The following is a 17,793-nucleotide window of genomic DNA, read 5'->3' on the forward strand; positions in this document are numbered from 1 at the left end:
TCCCAAATAGTTCCTGAGGGCTATGGGATCTTCAAGTGCAGATAGTTAAGGGGATACAAAGGGAAGGGGAGATCAGCTACAGTAACCCCCCCTTTCATGCACGAACAGCAATTTTTGTACAAATGGAAGATTACAGTCAGATACAGCTCAGTGCTTCCTGTTGTGTTATACAGAATGGTTTCCAAACAGAATTTTTCTGGGGGGGAAAAAAAAACCCTGTGTAATGGAAACAGCTGTGTATGCAAGTTAGTCTACAATATCACTTATTTAAACTATTCATGACCCAGTGTCTCTTCAAAAAGCATTCAGTTGTTTATACCACTCCAGTTTTGTGTTTTGGTTTCTTGCTCATCAAGGGACTAAGTTGAAATACTTCACAGAATACTTTGCATTAAATTAATAACAGTAGATGAATGTAGTAGTTTGATACCTTAAAATAAATGAACAGTTGATATGTTGAATTAAACAGTAATGATTTAGATATCTAATGGCCCAATCCTATGGGCCTTGTATGACAGTAGATCTTGCAGTCCGCTCACAAGAATGACCCTGTGATGGCGCATATGTTTTATTGCTATTGGAACTGGAACTGCCAGGAAACTTGGCTGATCTAGGTAATGTGGCGACATAGGTGGTTTGGGGTGAGGTGATGGATCCTGGTGGCAGTAACTGTCACAGGATGCTGCCCCTCTTTTGCTGCCCAACATGCCCACTTTCTCTCATCAGACTTACTTTGGCTACATAGCTGGTGTGGGTCCAAGGAGACCCATTGCTGACCAGGTCGTCTACTGAGAAGTAAGTTTTTTTACTTACCTGTTGTTGACCTTCTGTTCACTCCCAGCCGTAGCATGCACAGAACGTTGCAGTAATGCAACTGCATGCTATGGAGTGGCAGGGGATAGAATTGGGCCGAAAAGGACTGTTTTGTAGATCATCTGCATCTTTTGTGAATGTGTTCCTGAAAGTAACTGAGGGATTTCTTTTTAAGAGCGGGAATGTTGACCATGCATTAGTTTTAATGCAGCAGTACATGATTTCTTTTTCCTAGCATTCGGATCTCTCATGCCTGATTTATTTCCTAGTAATATGTTTAGAGTAATGTATTATGAATATGAGGTAAATGAACTGGGAGATTCTTGCATCAGTTCAATTATTGACTCAGTGCATGGCCTTACCTTTCAGGCCCAATTCTCATCTGTAAGATAGAACTAATACTAGCCTACTTTCTAGTATTGTGAATAGATGACTGTGAATGGATGAAAGATATTGAGCATTTGGGAAAAGTGCTATATAAATACTTCATTAATCCAAAATAATTTTATTTGTGGATTGAGTTTTTAAGCATCATGTCCTCTTCCAGGCATTGATATACTATATAATAATAATCATTTCTATATTGAAATAAAAGATCTTTATTTGATGCAAAACGTGCTTGCGAAACTGGAGCTGTTCTCCATTTCTTTGTCTGTTTTGGGATTCATGCAACTACATCTCAAAATCAAACTTCAATTGGTCGCCATCTTTGAAATAAAAACTTAAATTGTTTAAATCTATGAAAATTGATTTGTGCACTGCCACAAAGCAACATACTTCAGTTGGAGTTCAGCTGTTTTACACCCATAAATTTCATTGTTGCCTACAACACAGGTTGGTTTAAATGTTGCCATTAAAGCCCATACATTTTTATTAACACAGACCTTTATTTTAAATGCAGCCTCATGCTTGTTAGTGAGCTATTAGAACTTGTTTAATTAAAGTATCACAGTAAAAAATGTTTAAAAGAATACCTTGTAGGCCTTGCTCCTTGTAAGGTTAAACTGTGCAAAACAGCTTGAAATGTAACATCCTTCTGAAGTTCAAATGTTCTTTAAAAAGTGTTTTGAATGTCTCAGTCAATTGGTCTGATCATCATCTGAACTGCTTTTAGTGAGTATGATCCTCCTCTGTACTCTGCCCAAAAAATCCCATCTTGGTGCTTGCTTCTATAGTGTCCTCCTCTATACCACACTCCATTTAGATTAGAATGAGCGCAGGCATTGTACCACCAACCTCCTTTGTGAAAGTGGGCACAGTTTCCTGCAGGAAGAAAAAATACATTAAGTGAAATTTAACAGAACAGGCAGTCTATCTCAATATTCATTGTATTTTGAATGTGAAAGTGAAACATGCAAGCAAATTTCCTTTTTATTGCCCTGGACACAACTCCTTTTTTTTTCTTTTCAGTGAAGGGCAGCATCATTATGTGGCTAACTCCTCCTATTGGATTTTAGAGACAAGTTTAATTAAAATAAAAATATTTTCTCTTCAGATAAAGGAGACCCCACTGCTTGTTCTTATACTGCCTTTGAAAGGAGAGCAGAGAAGTTTAGGCCCCTCTGGGTAAATGGCTAAGACTCAGGGAGTTAGCATTGTTTTCCATTGCAGATGCATTCAGGGCCAACTCCTGTTAGGTTCCATACTCAAACTTCCATATTTCCATCCTTCAAGCTTACCAAAAATATTTCACAGCTGTCTAGCAAGACAAAGGACTATTTGCTTGAAATAGAAGGCATTAGAAATATAGTATTTTTTACCTGTATACATGTCTCTGTCTCGGTCCAGTGTTGTAAATTGTTTCCCATTGTGCCATATCATGGAGTCACCAGCATTTCCCTGATAAGTGCCTAAACGCAATCTGTAGAATTCACTTTCTGGCTCTAGTCGGAAACTGCTATATTCTGCATAGACTTTCTTATTACTCCAGTCTTCTAGTTCAATCAGAAGTCTGTAGTTGTCCTGATTGGAAAGCAAGTAAATATTTTCCAGTCCGAGCCAGTACTCTCCAGCAACATTTCCAAATCCTTTCTGTTAAGCAAACCAGAATTGTGGTTAGATAGCCTTGCATTTGATAGTTTGATAACTAACTAACACAGAAAACTAACACAGTTAACACATATTTGTATATCCTTGATGCTTTTAAACTCTTGAGATAAACTTATAATCAGTATTTTCATAATCAATTTTCAGTGCTTTATAGAAATGTTTAATTATTTAAAAAATGTAAAGTTGATGCTTCTTTGCAAGCAAGTGCCCTTAATTTGGGGAGAGTTTATATGTGAGTATGTATTATAGTATAGTATATATATATATATAGTATAGTATATATAGTATAGTGCAACTCAGCCTGTCCCCTGAGATCATTATGCTGTGTATTTATTATGCTGTATAAGCCCCTGCTTCACATCACTGGCTAACAGGAGTTGCAATTAATTCAAATTTTGACATTAGAATTACAATTAATGAAATACTAATTCAAATTTTGTTATTTGCCTTTAAATATAAGCTACCTGACCAGGTGTAGTGCCATTGCTATCTTACATGTACAGTGTACTATCATTTTTCCACGCACCCCCCAATCTTTTTTTGTTACCTTGTAGTTATCCCAGTTTGTGAAGAAGTTCACAGAACCATCTGTTCTTTTTTGGATAACAGTCCAGCCCCCAGGATCAAGGCTGTTCTCACACCATAACTGCACTGGCCCATGGCTGTTTTCAGCCTTGATCATATAAATGCCACTGCTAGAATAACCAGCTTGTTTAGCTTGTTGACAGTCTTTAAATGGCCCTTTTGAAGGAAAGAAATTAAGAATTAATTGGATTGTTGCAATTATTTTATTTATATTCACAGTAGCATTTTACATAATGGCAAAAAACAATCTTGGCATTTAAACAGCTTTTTCACGTGCTCAGTGTTATTTTTGTCCATGTTGGTCTCTTGCCATAGAGGGTTGTGCTGCTGCAGAATCCCACCTGTGAGAGTAGTAGTCAGTTCAGCATTAGCAGTAAGACAGATACATATGAGAGCACCATGGTGGGCCTCATGGAGGAAAAGGGTTCCAGATACAGCCTGCTCATTGTCACAGGGACACCATCCTGGTTGCTCTCATGTGGAGAATCAAGGCTGGTCCCCTGGGGTCATGTGCAACCTGTCATGTCATATTTAGCACAATCGGACGGAGTTCCAAGAGGGACAACAGAGCGGAGAGATTAGCAGTGCCTATTTCCAAGGAGCAGAACACATCACTGAAGCTCCTGCTAGAAGGAGGAGGAAATAAGTGACAAGTAAACCCCTTCCTCTTCCCAAACAGAGGTGCATTTGGAAAGAAGTGGTTGCTTTGACAACCTGACTCAACCTCTTATCCTTTACAACCACCCTGTAAGGTAAGTGAAGGTATTCTTTCCAAAGGGGGGCGTCATGATGCCCCAGCCAGGAAACCTTTGTTGCTGCTGCCCTTAAGGATGACAGTGATAGTGGCGACACAATCAACCCAATCGCACTGCCTCCAGGGACAAAAGTGTTTTTTACTTACCTTGGGTTCGCTATGGCTCTCCAGAGGGTTCAGGAAGCCCACAACCCCCTCTGCAGGCCCCCCAAGCCTCCAAACTCCTGTAAACCAGCAAAAAAAGTCAACATTCTGTTTTCCTCACAAAACTGGAAGTGGTGTTTTTTACTATTTACAATATAGTGGTTTAAGACAGGTCTGTTGATGGGGAAAATTTTCATTAGAAGACATCTTGATAAACCATACAAGTAGGTTTAAAATATTTCGCAGAATTTAGGAGTTTGAAAAAAGTTTGGTGCAAGGTTCTGTTTGTGGAACACTTAAAAATGAATCTATCTGTTAAACTGATAATGACAGATATTTACAACGATAGATAATAATGAAATCAATTTGTTATACTGAACATGTATAAAATATTTGACTATTACATGATCTATGAAAATCAAGGTTGACTATAATAAACAATTCATGAGATGCTTATTCCATCTTTACTGAGGTATTAAAAACAGTGCTAATTTCCCTCTCTGTTTGGTGCTCACTGCATTCAAGGAAGCTTTGGGTTAACAAAATAAGACTTAAACTTCATATTATTGAAGTAGACATGACTACTTGTTAAGATGCTCTGGTTATTTAACAGATTTCAAATCAAAATGCCTAAGTGAATGGTTGTCATGTAATAGAATTTCATACGTATGCTTCCACTATGTGTCCTTGTTCAATTCAAGGTGTTGGTTATTACCTATGCAGGTGACCTTCATTGTCTGTTAGGGTTCTGTTCCTGGAACCCTCATAGGTAAGAAAAACCGTGGGTATTGAAAACCTGTGGTTTTTGCCCAGGGCCTAGGAGAGGGGGGTAAAGGGGGTAATTTGTACCCAGGTCCAGGGTCAAAAAGGGGACCCAGGAGCCAGAGGATGGGGCCCAGAAATTTCTTGGAATCTTACATTTTCCTATCTCACCCAAACTCATGGGCACATGGCAGTGACTACTGTCACAAGCCATACACACCAGGCCCAGGAATGTATATGTTCCTTAACACTGTTACATCTGGGAAGAAACTGACTTGTTACAGTAGCTCTTTGGCTTGTGGATCAATTTACTATGAAGGAGTGTAGAGGAGCTCAGAGACACAGCTGTGGAACTGCAGCTGCTGCAGAAGTCGGTTTTGGGTACACAGGACACTTTCCATTCTAGCGTGAGCCTAATACAATACTAATCTCATGCAATGATTTTCTATGTTTGAAATATTTTAGAGAGACTTAGGAGTGTGTTTGGTTTTCCGTCTTAGTGTATCTAGCTGCCAACACCGGGCAGGCAGGTAGACCTGAGCTCTGCATTGGGAAGTCTGGTACACCTGGGCTCCAAAGGCTATTCCAACTGTTGCTACTTTCCCCCTGTTTGTTTTGCCCCCATTCTGCCCACCCTCGTTGCCACCTCCTCCACTCTGTTTTACCCTCTCCCCCTTTGAGGAGGGACCCAAAGGAAACTTTTACCTCCTAATAAAATTCCTCTCAGAGGCCTGCTTTTGCTCCTCCAAACCCAATGGGAACTGAGCTCTGGTCAAGTCCAGAGGCTCTTCTGAAGCCCACACAGTCCATGGGCATCCGCCAGCTGCCTCTGTGCGCTTCAGAAAGCTCCAGGTCGGCTGGCACCACCTGTACAACCCTCGGTGTCCTGAGTGCAGGATATTTGGAGGACCGTCCCTACCTGTATGAACCAGCTCATACTCTGCATTCATCATTGGATGCTCTCCTTCAAGTCCCATTACAAACATGTCCCAAGCTTGTTGGGTGGGGATGTGGGACACGGTCTCCTTAGTGATGACAACCAATTATGGAATTCCCTACCGCTTGTGGCCTGAATGGCCCTGACACTTCCTTTAGGCAAGCAGTAAACATTTGTGTTCTATTTGGCTTGTCCTTGAACTTTGTAGTGGTCATTTATTTCATCCTCTGGCTGCTTTGTGATTTTGGTTGTATTATTATTTACTGATTGTTTAAGAACATAAGAACAGCCCTGCTGGATCAAGCTACAGGCCCATCTAGTCCAGCTTCCTGTATCTCACAGTGGTTCACCAAATGTCTGGAGCACACAAATGCAGGGAACATACAAGACATGACCTACATCCTGGTGCCCTCCTTTGCATCTGGCATTCTGACATAGCCCATTTCTAAAACCAGGCGGTTGCAAATACCCATTATGGCTTGTAACCTGCAATGGATTTTTCCTCCAGAAACTTGTTCCAATCCCCTTTTAAAGGCATCTAGGCCAGAAGCCATCACCACATGCTGTGGCAAGGAGTTCCACAGACCAACTACACGCTGAGTAAAGAAATATTTTCTTTTGTCTGTCCTATTTCTCCCAACACTCAATTTTAGTGGATGTCTCCTGGTTCTGGCGTTGTGTGAGAAGGTTAACTTACAATACATTCTTACATTGTAAAACATTGCAATTGTTTTCGTTTATTGAATTTTGTTTGCAAAACTGCTTTGAAGGTCTCTTGAATGGGACTGAAAGGTAGCATAGAAATCTTTTAAATAAAATGCAGTGTTACCTTGATTAAATATAATTTAGTTTATTGCTTTTTCAATAATGAGCAATGTTAAAGTGAAGTTCTCTTGTTGCATGGTATAGTTTTTTTGGTCTTCCAAGCTAATGGTTAAAATCTGCTACTGATTTTTGAGATCTAGTCTAATTTACCAAGCAATTTCTGAATTAACAGTATATAGTGGATGCCTGCTATTCTTACATTATGTAGTGTATCTGCCTCCCTATTTCAGGATACCTAAAATGGTTGTTGTATAATGTATTAGATTTTTTTTCTTTGCCATTGCCAGATAAATATTTTTCGATTCTTGCTCTTGGTACTGAATCTCATTTGTCACATAGAGCTAATTTGTTTTGTTCAGTATCTGGATGTACCAATGTTAGCTGATGGTTGCCTTGGTAAGCACATAAAGCATGAAGGGAGATGCCTGTACGTAGAGGCAAATTGAAGAAGCATTGTTTTGTTCCTCCTGACCAGGGCTCTCCAAACCCTGACCAGTGGGCAGGATCTGGGTTTTGGAAAATGCCCTCCCCACTTTGAGTGGCACTTACCATTCTGCATCCCTGGGCCCAGATAAACTTGAAAAAAACACCGTGCTGCAGCCGAACAGTAAGCGCCACTCAGGACAGGGGGACCTTTTCAGGATGCAGCAGTTTCCAGTTTGGAGACTGCTGCTCTAGACATTATCATGTCTTTATTAATAGCTAGCCACATTTCCTTTATGCAACATGTCACGGGCACTTAATTTTCTGTTCCATCTAGTATTTCATTTGCTCTGCATCTTATTCTTTCTCCAGTATCTAGTAAAATATCTTCTTTTTTTCAGCAGCTTCTTAGTGTTTTCAATACACTGGTTCCTTCTCCTTTAAATGCTAGTCCAGTTGTCCAGTTGTGAAAATATACATTTTAGTATTTCAAAACAAAGCATGTAATTTCACAAACAGAAGTAGAAGAATGGTAGATAATGAAGTGTAGATTTTAGAAACTTAAGTTATTTTGAAAACAAAATTAAAAACCACAATTGTCACCTTGAAATGTCTTCCAGATGAATTCTAAATTATATCCCTTTCTGCAGTTCCTGCAATTCCAAAGTTATTCTTCACGGTTACTAGTAAATTGTACCAGGAGTATACTGAATGGTGCAGAGCTATTTAATTATAATTTAGGCTCCTTTTCTCTTGTGCATTGACATGTATGAATGGAATATACAATCTCCCTATTGTCTTTCTTGGCAGGCATTTTTACCAAAGTATTCTCAGGTCATTGGCTTTCAAAATACCATAACACAGTATTTGTCAAACTGTCAAACTGTGGGTTGCGACCCACTAAATGGGTCACGACCTGAAATCAGGTGGGTTGCGGAAAGATGTGTGCTGCCATCTTGGAAACTGGCAAATTAAGCAGGTGGTGCCATCTTGGAAGCTGGAACTGCCTCTGCCTAAGTATGCTCTGTATGTGCACCACCATCTTGGAAGCTGGAACTACTTTTGCCTAAGCTTTCTGTGTATGTGTGACGCAATCTTGGAAACTGGCAAATTGGGCAGGCAGCCATCTTTGAAGCTAGAACAGCCTGTGCCTCAGCTTGCTTGTGTGTACTCAAAGCTCCTCCCAGGAGCAAAAGAGCGGCATACACAGGCGTGAGTGTCCCTGCTAAGTGTTTTCAGGGAGAGTGTTGCTGGATTCTTGATTTTGAGGTGGGTTGCACACTTGCCCTGTAAATGGGGTGCATTTTTTTTGTTTGTTTTGCTTTCTCTGTCCCCATTTCATTCCAGTTCGAGCTCTGCCCTGTGATCCAACCCTGGTAGAGAAATGTGCATTCCTCTTCCCCTCCAGGAACTTAAACTTCAGCAGATCCCTGTAAGTGGGGTGCATTTTTTCCCCTTTCTTTTTCCCCACTTCCATCCAGCTCAAGCTCTGCCCTTCCCACTCACTCTAGGCACTTAAAACTCAGCAGATTTTAACTTTTTCTGGAGTCCTGTGTTTTTTTTAAAAAATGAAATAGGTGTCTCAATTTAAGAACTTTATAAAATTACTTACCTGGGAAGCCCCCTGATTGTAAAGGTGACTTGAGGAGAATAGGTCAAGCATTATGGCAGAAGTACTGCTGTGCTACATAACAGTGATTCAAGCTGCAGTCCTATCCACGTTTACCTGGGAGTAAGCTCCTTTGACTATAAGGGATCTTCTGAGTAGTCATCCATAGGATTGAGCTCTCACTGATTTGGCTTATCAAGCGTTTATTGATGCTTGGTGTTCACACAGGCCTATTTGTAGCATATTCTTTTGTGTGAAAATGTTCAGGCGAAATCTAAATAACTAGTCAAGTGATATGGATTTGGTCCTTGCATTTAATTATGGAATCTTTATCGAAAACTGATGCAGTTGTTTAGAGATGAAGGGAGGGAAGGTACATCTGTTGGTCTTATGCTAGGAACGGGCTCTGAAATGCAAGGTAGCAGTCTGTCCATGTGATCTCTTTTACAGCCTATCTGTTTGGCTTTTTATTTATTAGTGAAAATACTGGCTGGTGTGTGAGCAAGACAGTTTTCTAAGCCTGCTTTGCAAGTGGTGCAGTAGAAAGCCCTTCCTACAACTTTTGTGGCTTTGATAAGCTGAGATGCTGATATTCTTCCAAGCTGACTTTTGCAAAATATTTGCTCTGGCAGTCTTGTAGTCCAGGATATTATTTTGCTTCTGTCAAGGTTGTAAATAGGTTTTTTCCCCCTTATACTTTGCTATTGGAAAATGGCTGAGAAATAACTCAATAAAAGCTAATAAAATACCATGTGATACTCTCCCTTTAATACAGTCAACAGGTGGGATGCTTGGTAGCAGTGGGGGTGGTGCAGTGAGAATTGAAACAAGCTTCTGAGCTGGACTATTTTCTCATCATTTGCAGTTTATGAATTACTAGGTGAGAACAGTGATGTCACTTCCTGCTTGATGACATGACTTCCAGGCTGATGACATTACTTCCGGTGGGTCCCGGACAGATTGTCATTCTCCAAAGTGGGTCCCAGTCTAAAAGGTGTGAGAACCACTGCCATAACATTTTATAGCAACCAGCTTACTTATCTTTGGAGAAAGGCAAGTATACCCCTAAATTAAGTTTACTGTCACTTTTCTTCCTTGTGTGGTGATTTACACTTAATCTATATAAGCTGCAGAAACTCCTGATCTTCCCAAATGGCTGAAAGTTTAATTCAGGAAGCTAATTATTATTTTTCAACTAAAACAATAATTAGCTTCTGGAATTAAACTGTCAGTAATTCAGGAAGATCAGGAGTTCTTGACTTCCTTAAATCTAACATTTATGGTTGCAGAAGACATAACCTGGAAACATGAATAATGGTGTGTCCCTACTAATTGTCACTGTATATGCTAATAGTAGTCTTGGGTGGTTGAGTGTCTGGCAGCTTGGAAGTGAGCCATTCAAAAATACTGTAGTAATTTCCACATACTCAAGGGTAGTCTCTAGGTACACAGAAGTATTAAAGGTTGTAAACTAAGAAAGAAGTTTAGGGTTTTTTGTTAAACAGCCATCCATCTGATCTTTCAGGACCTACAAAAAGTTGAGGATATTGTGGTGATTAAATATTAGAGTAAGTTGTCTCAAGATATCCTGGCATGTTCAGAAGACATACAACACATGAGGGTTCCCTTTATAAATTAAGATTAGGTATACAAAAGTGATTAATGCAGTGAAATTACTTTTGAAGGGGAGTTTTTTTTTTTCCACTATAAAGAAATAATGTTAATAGGGGTTGATGGGGACTATACGTACATCTATGCTTCATTGTAAATCAATATTTCTTTGGACTTAAGAGAGGGGAATTTTATCCCACAAGAAACAATTGAATAAAGTTGGGATAGGGACTGTAAAGAGCGGCATGCAGTACTGAACATTATCAACCAGTATGCCCCTCAACAGCAACGTGTCCATGATTCAAGTTGAGAACTTACAGTCAGGCAGCAGTGGGGATATCTCATACCCATCAACCACCTTCCCCAGCCTGCTGGCTCCATATTCTTACGTTATATAGTGTGTGAGAAGAGGATAGGGAGGGTTACCTCTCTTCCTCAGCATTCAGTACTTCCTGTACTGCCTCCTCTAATGGCTAGCAGAAAGAATGCTGGGAGTCCAACAGTCCCTCCATTGCTGGTGGTGCTGGATGCTGAGAGAGAGCCATTACCATCCTCCTCTCTGATGGCATTCAGTGACGGCATTCAGTGGTGCTGTTGCTTGGTGCTGTTGCTGCCATTGCTGTTGCATTCTCCTACTCCTCTTCACATAATGACTGTTGGAGGAAATACTAGGAACCCAACATTCCTTCTGTGGTTACTAGAAGAAGCTGCAGCAGCAACACAGGATGCCAGTGAGATAATTAAAGCAAGCAGGGGTTGGCGGGTTACTCTCCCACTCGTTGCAATTAATGACAATGGCAAAATTGACAATACAGTAATAAAAATGTTCCTTTAAGTGCTCAGAGTGTGTTGGGAGGAGAAAGAAGAACTTCCAGGTCCAGCAACAGCAAAATCTAAATATCAGCAGTGTCCCTTTAAGAGCTCCAAGGAGAAAGAAAATAATGCAGGCAGGGCAACAGGAGGAAAGGGCACAAATACGGATTTTAAGTCTAGTGGTTCCTCAAAAAACTGAAGACTTAAAAGTGGGGAAACTTATAGGGGACATTTGTAATGGGACCCCCTGTACAGCCACCTTGCTTAAACTAATCAGGTCTGGTCTTCACATGGCTTAGTGAAAGCATGGCAATTCTGGGGAGGGGTAAGAGCAGGTGGAGGGCAGTCCCAGGGCGGGCGGGCAGGCAGGGAGCAGGAGGCAGGACTGGGACCCGGCAGTTATGCTGGATCCCAGCCCCCATTCCTGAGTAGTGTTTAGCGACTTGCAGCTGCTCTGATGCTGTTTGGCTGCTGGCGCTGCAGAGGCTTTTTTTCTCTTAGAAAGCATGGAGCAATTTTTTTCTTTCTTTTCATCAGAGACCTTGGGGACCACCTGGAAGGCTCCTGCAGACTAACTGTGGTCCGCGGACCACAGGTTGGGAACCCATGTTCTAAAAAGTGGGTCCCAGTGCTAAAAGCTTGAAAGCCACTGCAGTGCAGTATTTTGTTGCAGGTCTCTTCTTTACTTCTTAGTTTCAGCTACTATAGGGGCTTACAGCCACATGGGATCATTCCTATTTTCATAACCTTATATTGTTCAAACATCAGCCTTCTGATGTGATGAAATTGTCTGAAACACTGGACTGAGACCTGTAGTTCCCAAAGTACACTCTTAAAGTAGAAAGAATGAAGCAGGCCAAAGGGGCTTGATGGTCCTTACTACATTCCTTAACAAGGGACAGACTGTACTTGCTCCCGGTGTGGAAGGGATTGTCACTCCCGGATTGGCCTTTTCAGCCACACTAGACGCTGTGCCAGAACCACCTTTCAGAGCACGATACCATAGTCTTTCGAGACTGAAGGTTGCCAATACAATACAATACAACAAGCACCATAAAACAAAATATCAGATCACAATACTTGATACAACTCTATGTGGGTTGCTCAGTTCTCCATTTATAAAAAAAAGTTTTGGTTGGTCAAACATGGCTGCAAGCAAACAGTATATTGCAAGTAACTATAGAGGGTAGAGGGTTTCAGGGGAAACTGAAGAGGGGCATTTGAGGGGCAAGAGTAGGCCGCAAGTGTGCATATGTTTGTTCTGTTCACATTCATCAGCTAAATATTCAGTTCACATTCATCAGCTAAATTCAATGTGAAAAATAAGTAAATGTTCTCAGAAAATATTCCTGATGGCTCAGGTGCTTTTGAAACACATGGAACAATTCAGGTAGAAAGTGATGAGAATGAATTTTAGTATATGCTTCATCAGTTTGTTATAGAAACTTGAATTACTTCTATCCAAAATGGCAAACTCACATTACAAGCGTTTACTACTTATTCAGAAGATGAGTAAACTACCTTTTCAGTTATCCCCTTAACCTCAAGCAAGTAATACTTTCTGTGCAACAAATAGCTTTCCAGATCTCCAAATACTTTTACACATACCTCTGAATTGAAGTCTTGTAACTTTTTTCAAATTGCTCAGTTTTCCTTCAGCCTTGCAGAAAATATTGCAAACGTGTTTAAAATAACATTTATAGAAGCCACAGTATTACCAATACTTGTTTCAACAGTGCTTTTTGGATGTGCAAAGCACTTCACATGTAATCCTATAGGATAAGTATGAATACTAAGGAGCTGACACTGAGAGGGAATGTTTCACTTAAGGCCATTTTAGTGAATTCATGGCAGAATGTTCAAGCAAGAGAAATCCTGATTCACAACTCAGCTGCTGTGCTACACCAGCTTAAATGAATGATAAAGTAAATGTCTTACCTTCATTGATTAAAGTTAATGGAGGGATCTTGAAAGGGCTTTTTGTAGGAGAAGTAGCTGGATCAGGAGGTGGTCTTATTTCTCTGTCTCTAGCATACCCATGATCTCTCTGGATCTCATTACCTCCCCAGAGGCCAGGAGTGTACTGATGGCTGTTAGGAATGTGGTGAGGTACAACCGGAACTAAAGGTGGAGAACTATGTGTGTCCTGCCGTGAGACTATCCGTAAGCACTGTTCTTCCAACAAAGAGATGACAACTGACTGATTATTTACAAGATCAGTTAGTGCTGCATATTTTATTTCAAGCTCTCTGTACCTTGTTGTCATCTTCAACATTTCAGTTGTGACATTTAGGATTTTGTTTTCCAACTGGGAAAGCTCAAGTGAGTTGTCCCGTTTGCGGATTATCTCATGCAGGAGCTGCATATAGAGCTGAGTCACCCGGGAATTCATGTTACGGCTTTCTTTTCTCAGCAGCTTTACTTCATTTACTATATTCCCATCTACATCTACCACAAGCTGCAAGAGATCAATTTCTCGCTTTTGTTTGGATAATACATCCTTCAAATTCTCAATGTCCATCCTTGAAATTTCATCTTTCTTCTGTTCTGAACCCAATCCTTTGGTGTTGACACAAATTGGTCCAGTTATTTTTTGTTCCGGTACAATAAATGTGTAACCACATTTCTTCCCTTTCTCTCCTTCTTCTGTAGACCGTGGGTATCGTCTCAGAGAATTTTTATTGAATTTAGACTGTTTTGTGTAATGTCCATTTGATAATAGTAGGTATAACAGCAAACTCCAAGTCCATGTGAATGCCTTCATTTTTATGTGAACTGTAAGGGAACAAAGAATTAATTCTAACCTCCTCTTAGGTTTCTTATCTTAAAAATTCTTATCCCATCAACCAATTTTTGAAGAAAAAGCAAGATTTCTGTAGTGTAATACATTACCCTCCCCAAGCTTTAAGCCACATGATACTATTTGCACCTATTCGAAATATGTGAGGGGCGAAGTGCTTCATATTTGTGGCGCCTGAAATAGAATAACACAGTGGTTCTCAAACTGGGGCATCACGATGCCCCAGCCTAAGGGCCCTGGACTCCGCCCCCTTGAGGGGTGGGGGCAGGGAAAGTCAGCAACAGGATCATGTTCCCAGGATCACGTCGCTAAGGGATGTGCAGGGACTGGCATGTACTTACCAGTCCCTGCAGCAGCCTCCTGAGGGTGCAGAGAACCCTGTGCTACCCTCCGCAGGGCTCCCCAGCCTTCAGAAAGTGAAAGCAGAGCAAATGTGCCCGCTTCCAGTTTGCAGTTGCAAATCGGGGTGGGGCGGGCAGGCACTGAGGAGGAACTGTGGATCTGTTTGTGCTGCTTGAGTGTTCTTGGTGTCGGAGGCAGGCGCTACAGGGAAAAAATCGCGGGATGATTGAATGCCGCTGGAGAGCATGCCTACTCAGCAGTAAGTCCCTTTAGTGTCAATGAGGCTTACTCCCAGGAAAGTGTGGATCCGATTGGGCTGTGAGTGCTTGGTGTGGGAGGCAGAAGCAGCAGGGAAGAAATTGTGGGATGTTTGAATGGGGAGGAAGCCTGCTGCTTTTGCTTGTTGACATTGCTGGCAGAGAGGGAGGAAGATGGCGGTGGGTCCGTTTGTGAATGGGGAAGTACACACATAGCTCTCTGCCTGCTTCTAAGTTTGTTTAGTGCTGGGTGCAGGCTGGGGGAGGGACTGAGAGAGGGAGACAGACAACTCCCTTCTCTGTGTGAATGAGGAGAAATAAACTCCTGTCTTGAGGGGGCAGGTGCCCACCAGCTATCTGGCTGACTGTGTTCCTTTGCTACTGTTTTTTGCCAGGATAGGGAGAGAGAGAGAGAGAGAGTAAAAACATGCTTCTGCATGGAGAGGGGAAGGAGCCCACACTGACTGCTCTTCAGTTTGTTCTGTACTTTTCCCTGGGAAGAGGTGTGTTAGATGTGTCAGGAGTTAATTTAACACTCCCTCTTTTCTGGATCTCATGTATTATAAGTAAGCTCAGTAAAATTCATTCTTTCATATAAGTCTCCAGTATATTCATTTATGTAAATTTATTCAAATTTGAAATGTAAATTTCCCTCAGCCCCCAACACAGTGTCAGAGCGATGATGTGACCCTCCTGCCAAAAAGTTTGGACACCCCTGCATTATACTGATTACTTCCATCCTGAAATTTTGGACTGGATGTCCACTACAGTATGGCAATTTCTTGCAAACCCTTTTTGATGCTGTTGTAAAATATAAAAGAGGTCCTTGTAGGAAGTTTCTTATATCTAAAGCTTTTATCAGTGGAAATTAATGTTTTGTGATATACATTCATTCTTGCTCTGAATAACATAAGCAATGTGGTAAACATAGAAGCCCAAATTAAAAGCCACTGTTGAAATAGTCATGTTCCCTTGAGGTGCTGTATTGAAACCATGCTTGCTACCATGTATGATCCATGTAAAAGAATGTCTACTGTAATCCATGCACGCATACTAATTAAATTCAAGAACAAATTACAGTATGTCACAATTTGATATAAATGTTAGATGAATACATGTGGAGCTGTCTTCTATGTTTTGTGATAGGTTATCTATATATACCCCTGCTAATTGGGTAAGAGGCACTTTTTCAAGTGGGTGCTCCTTTTTTTAGCAGGGGGAGAGTAACTGGCCCACCTCACCCCAGCAGTGTCTGTTCTAGTGGCTGTCTGCTGGTATTCATTTGCATCTTTTTAGATTGTGAGCCCTTTTGGGACAGGGAGCCATTTAGTTATTTGATTTTTCTCTGTAAACCGCTTTGTGAACTTTTAGTTGAAAAGCGGTATATAAATACTGTTTGATTGATTGATTGATTGATAGGTTATCAGAAAGAAACAGAGATGAGTGGGGGGAGTATATGGATGAGTTGACAAGATTATTTCCTGAGGGAATCCTTTGTTCAGGATGAATATTGTACTGTCCTTGCTGCTAATTCCCTGAATACTAGTAAACATAAAAGCAATCTAGTTCCCTAGCTAGATGTTCTAATAGAACAAAGACTGCATTGCATTTTGTCAAGCAAACATTTTGAACACTGCTTGCAAATTAAAACCAAGAAAATGGGGGAAGAATTGTCTCATGGTGGTACTTGAAATGGGGACCAAGTTGTTTAATATATAAACACTATTATGTCAATGTCTACTTTAAAGTAACATGGAACTTCACTGTTGCTGATTCTGTGCCAGTTATAATTTCAAAGAAATACTCCATTGTTCGTAGTCACTTGTCAGTCTTTATCATGTACAATGTATGTAACAACTTTTGAGTCAACTTAGGCTGCAAACATTCAAAATGAATGCAGAGGGATGAATGCAGATCTTGAGATCCCTCAACAGTTGTAGTAGATTTAATTTTTTTCCTTGCAGGTGAGTTCAATTGTTTGTGAGTTTGTCAGATTTCAAATTATGTTCCATAGGCTCGTTGTGTCATAATGTGTCAAATTAAAGCTATCCCATGAATAGCTTTAATGTTCGATTAATGTTAGATTGCAATGATTAATGTTAGATTGCAATGGAAATGCATTATATGCCCATAATGTTATACATACTCATATTGTAGTATTTTTAATGAATGCTGCTGATCAGAATGTGTATTCAGGTGTACAAAAAACATAGTTTATGAATAGGGAAATTCAGATAAAGGCTTCAGTTATGGATTCTCATAGTAATATACTTGAGTAGAAGCCTGTGGGTGTATGATCAGTACTATTATTACTCTTGTATACAACTAACTTGGTTTTACAAAGTACAGAATACTAAGAAGAATAAGAGAATATTCTGCATGTGTTGAATTTAGCAATAAGGTTGTTTTTTATGATCATGATGTGATGGCCAAATTTTTCCCCAGGTCTCATGAGGGGGGAAAGTAGATAAGTCTAGAATTTTTCCCACTTACATAAGCATAACATAACTCATACTTTCTGTAATGGGGCACCTTAAACATTCGTTGGTTGCAATAAAATAAACTTAAATAGCATGTTACAGTAATTAATTTTGATAGCAGTCCTATCCATGTGCAAAATATAGACAGAAGTAACTTCAGAAAAGTTTCATGCAGATTGACAACAAAGAAAGTGTCCAAATACCAACCTTGTGATGATTTTCTTTGGAAGCAGAGTAAAAATCCAGAGGCTGTTTCTGTGTGTATTCTCTTTGCGGGACTGATATGGTTGTCCGGTAATCTGTGTGGTTTTGGAGAGAACTGATGCTTTGTCTTGCCAGATATTACATCCAAGTATGTATCACCCCATTTAGTTTAATAGGAGACCCACCTATCAAAATCATTTTCTTTACTCCACAAGAGACAGAGGTATTTTGAAGCTGCTTTGCTTTTGCCTCGTATTTGCATGTTGAAAAAGAACTAACCAGCAACAGCTGACCTTACTTCCATATACAGCATACTTGGGTGTGTTTTTTAAACAAACGCATGCCTAGACTTAATACAGTCAGCCCATATATGATGTCATTGAAT

The 17,793-nt window shown here is 40.4% G+C and overlaps 2 protein-coding genes across 5 annotated transcripts in view; one reads left to right on the forward strand and one right to left on the reverse strand.

Annotated features, from left to right (window-relative positions):
• The window catches only part of RALGPS2 (Ral GEF with PH domain and SH3 binding motif 2), a 193,099-nt gene that overhangs the window by 105,916 nt on the left and 69,390 nt on the right, over positions 1 to 17,793 (forward strand). The gene's annotated exons all lie outside the window — the stretch shown is intronic.
• Positions 1,354 to 17,708, reverse strand: ANGPTL1 (angiopoietin like 1). The gene is made up of 5 exons (XM_066624975.1): positions 17,412 to 17,708; positions 13,264 to 14,100; positions 3,410 to 3,603; positions 2,574 to 2,844; positions 1,354 to 2,076 (listed from the first exon to the last, which is right to left on the reverse strand). Exons 2-5 carry the CDS (start codon positions 14,087 to 14,089, stop codon positions 1,889 to 1,891), a joined length of 1,479 nt encoding a protein of 492 aa, XP_066481072.1. The 5' UTR covers positions 14,090 to 14,100; positions 17,412 to 17,708; the 3' UTR covers positions 1,354 to 1,888.

The sequence above is a fragment of the Tiliqua scincoides genome, chromosome 4 (genome assembly GCF_035046505.1).
Source record: "Tiliqua scincoides isolate rTilSci1 chromosome 4, rTilSci1.hap2, whole genome shotgun sequence".
Lineage (NCBI taxonomy): Eukaryota > Metazoa > Chordata > Lepidosauria > Squamata > Scincidae > Tiliqua > Tiliqua scincoides.

Excerpts from the sequence above, each read along its gene's own strand:
- ANGPTL1 (XM_066624975.1), bottom strand. The coding sequence starts at position 14,089 with ATGAAGGCATTCACATGGACTTGGAGTTTGCTGTTATACCTACTATTA. Across the intron at positions 3,604-13,263 it reads ATTAACTTTAATCAATGAAG|GGCCATTTAAAGACTGTCAA; the intron begins GTAAGACATTTA and ends TTCCTTCAAAAG. Across the intron at positions 2,077-2,573 it reads AGACAGAGACATGTATACAG|GAAACTGTGCCCACTTTCAC; the intron begins GTAAAAAATACT and ends TTCTTCCTGCAG.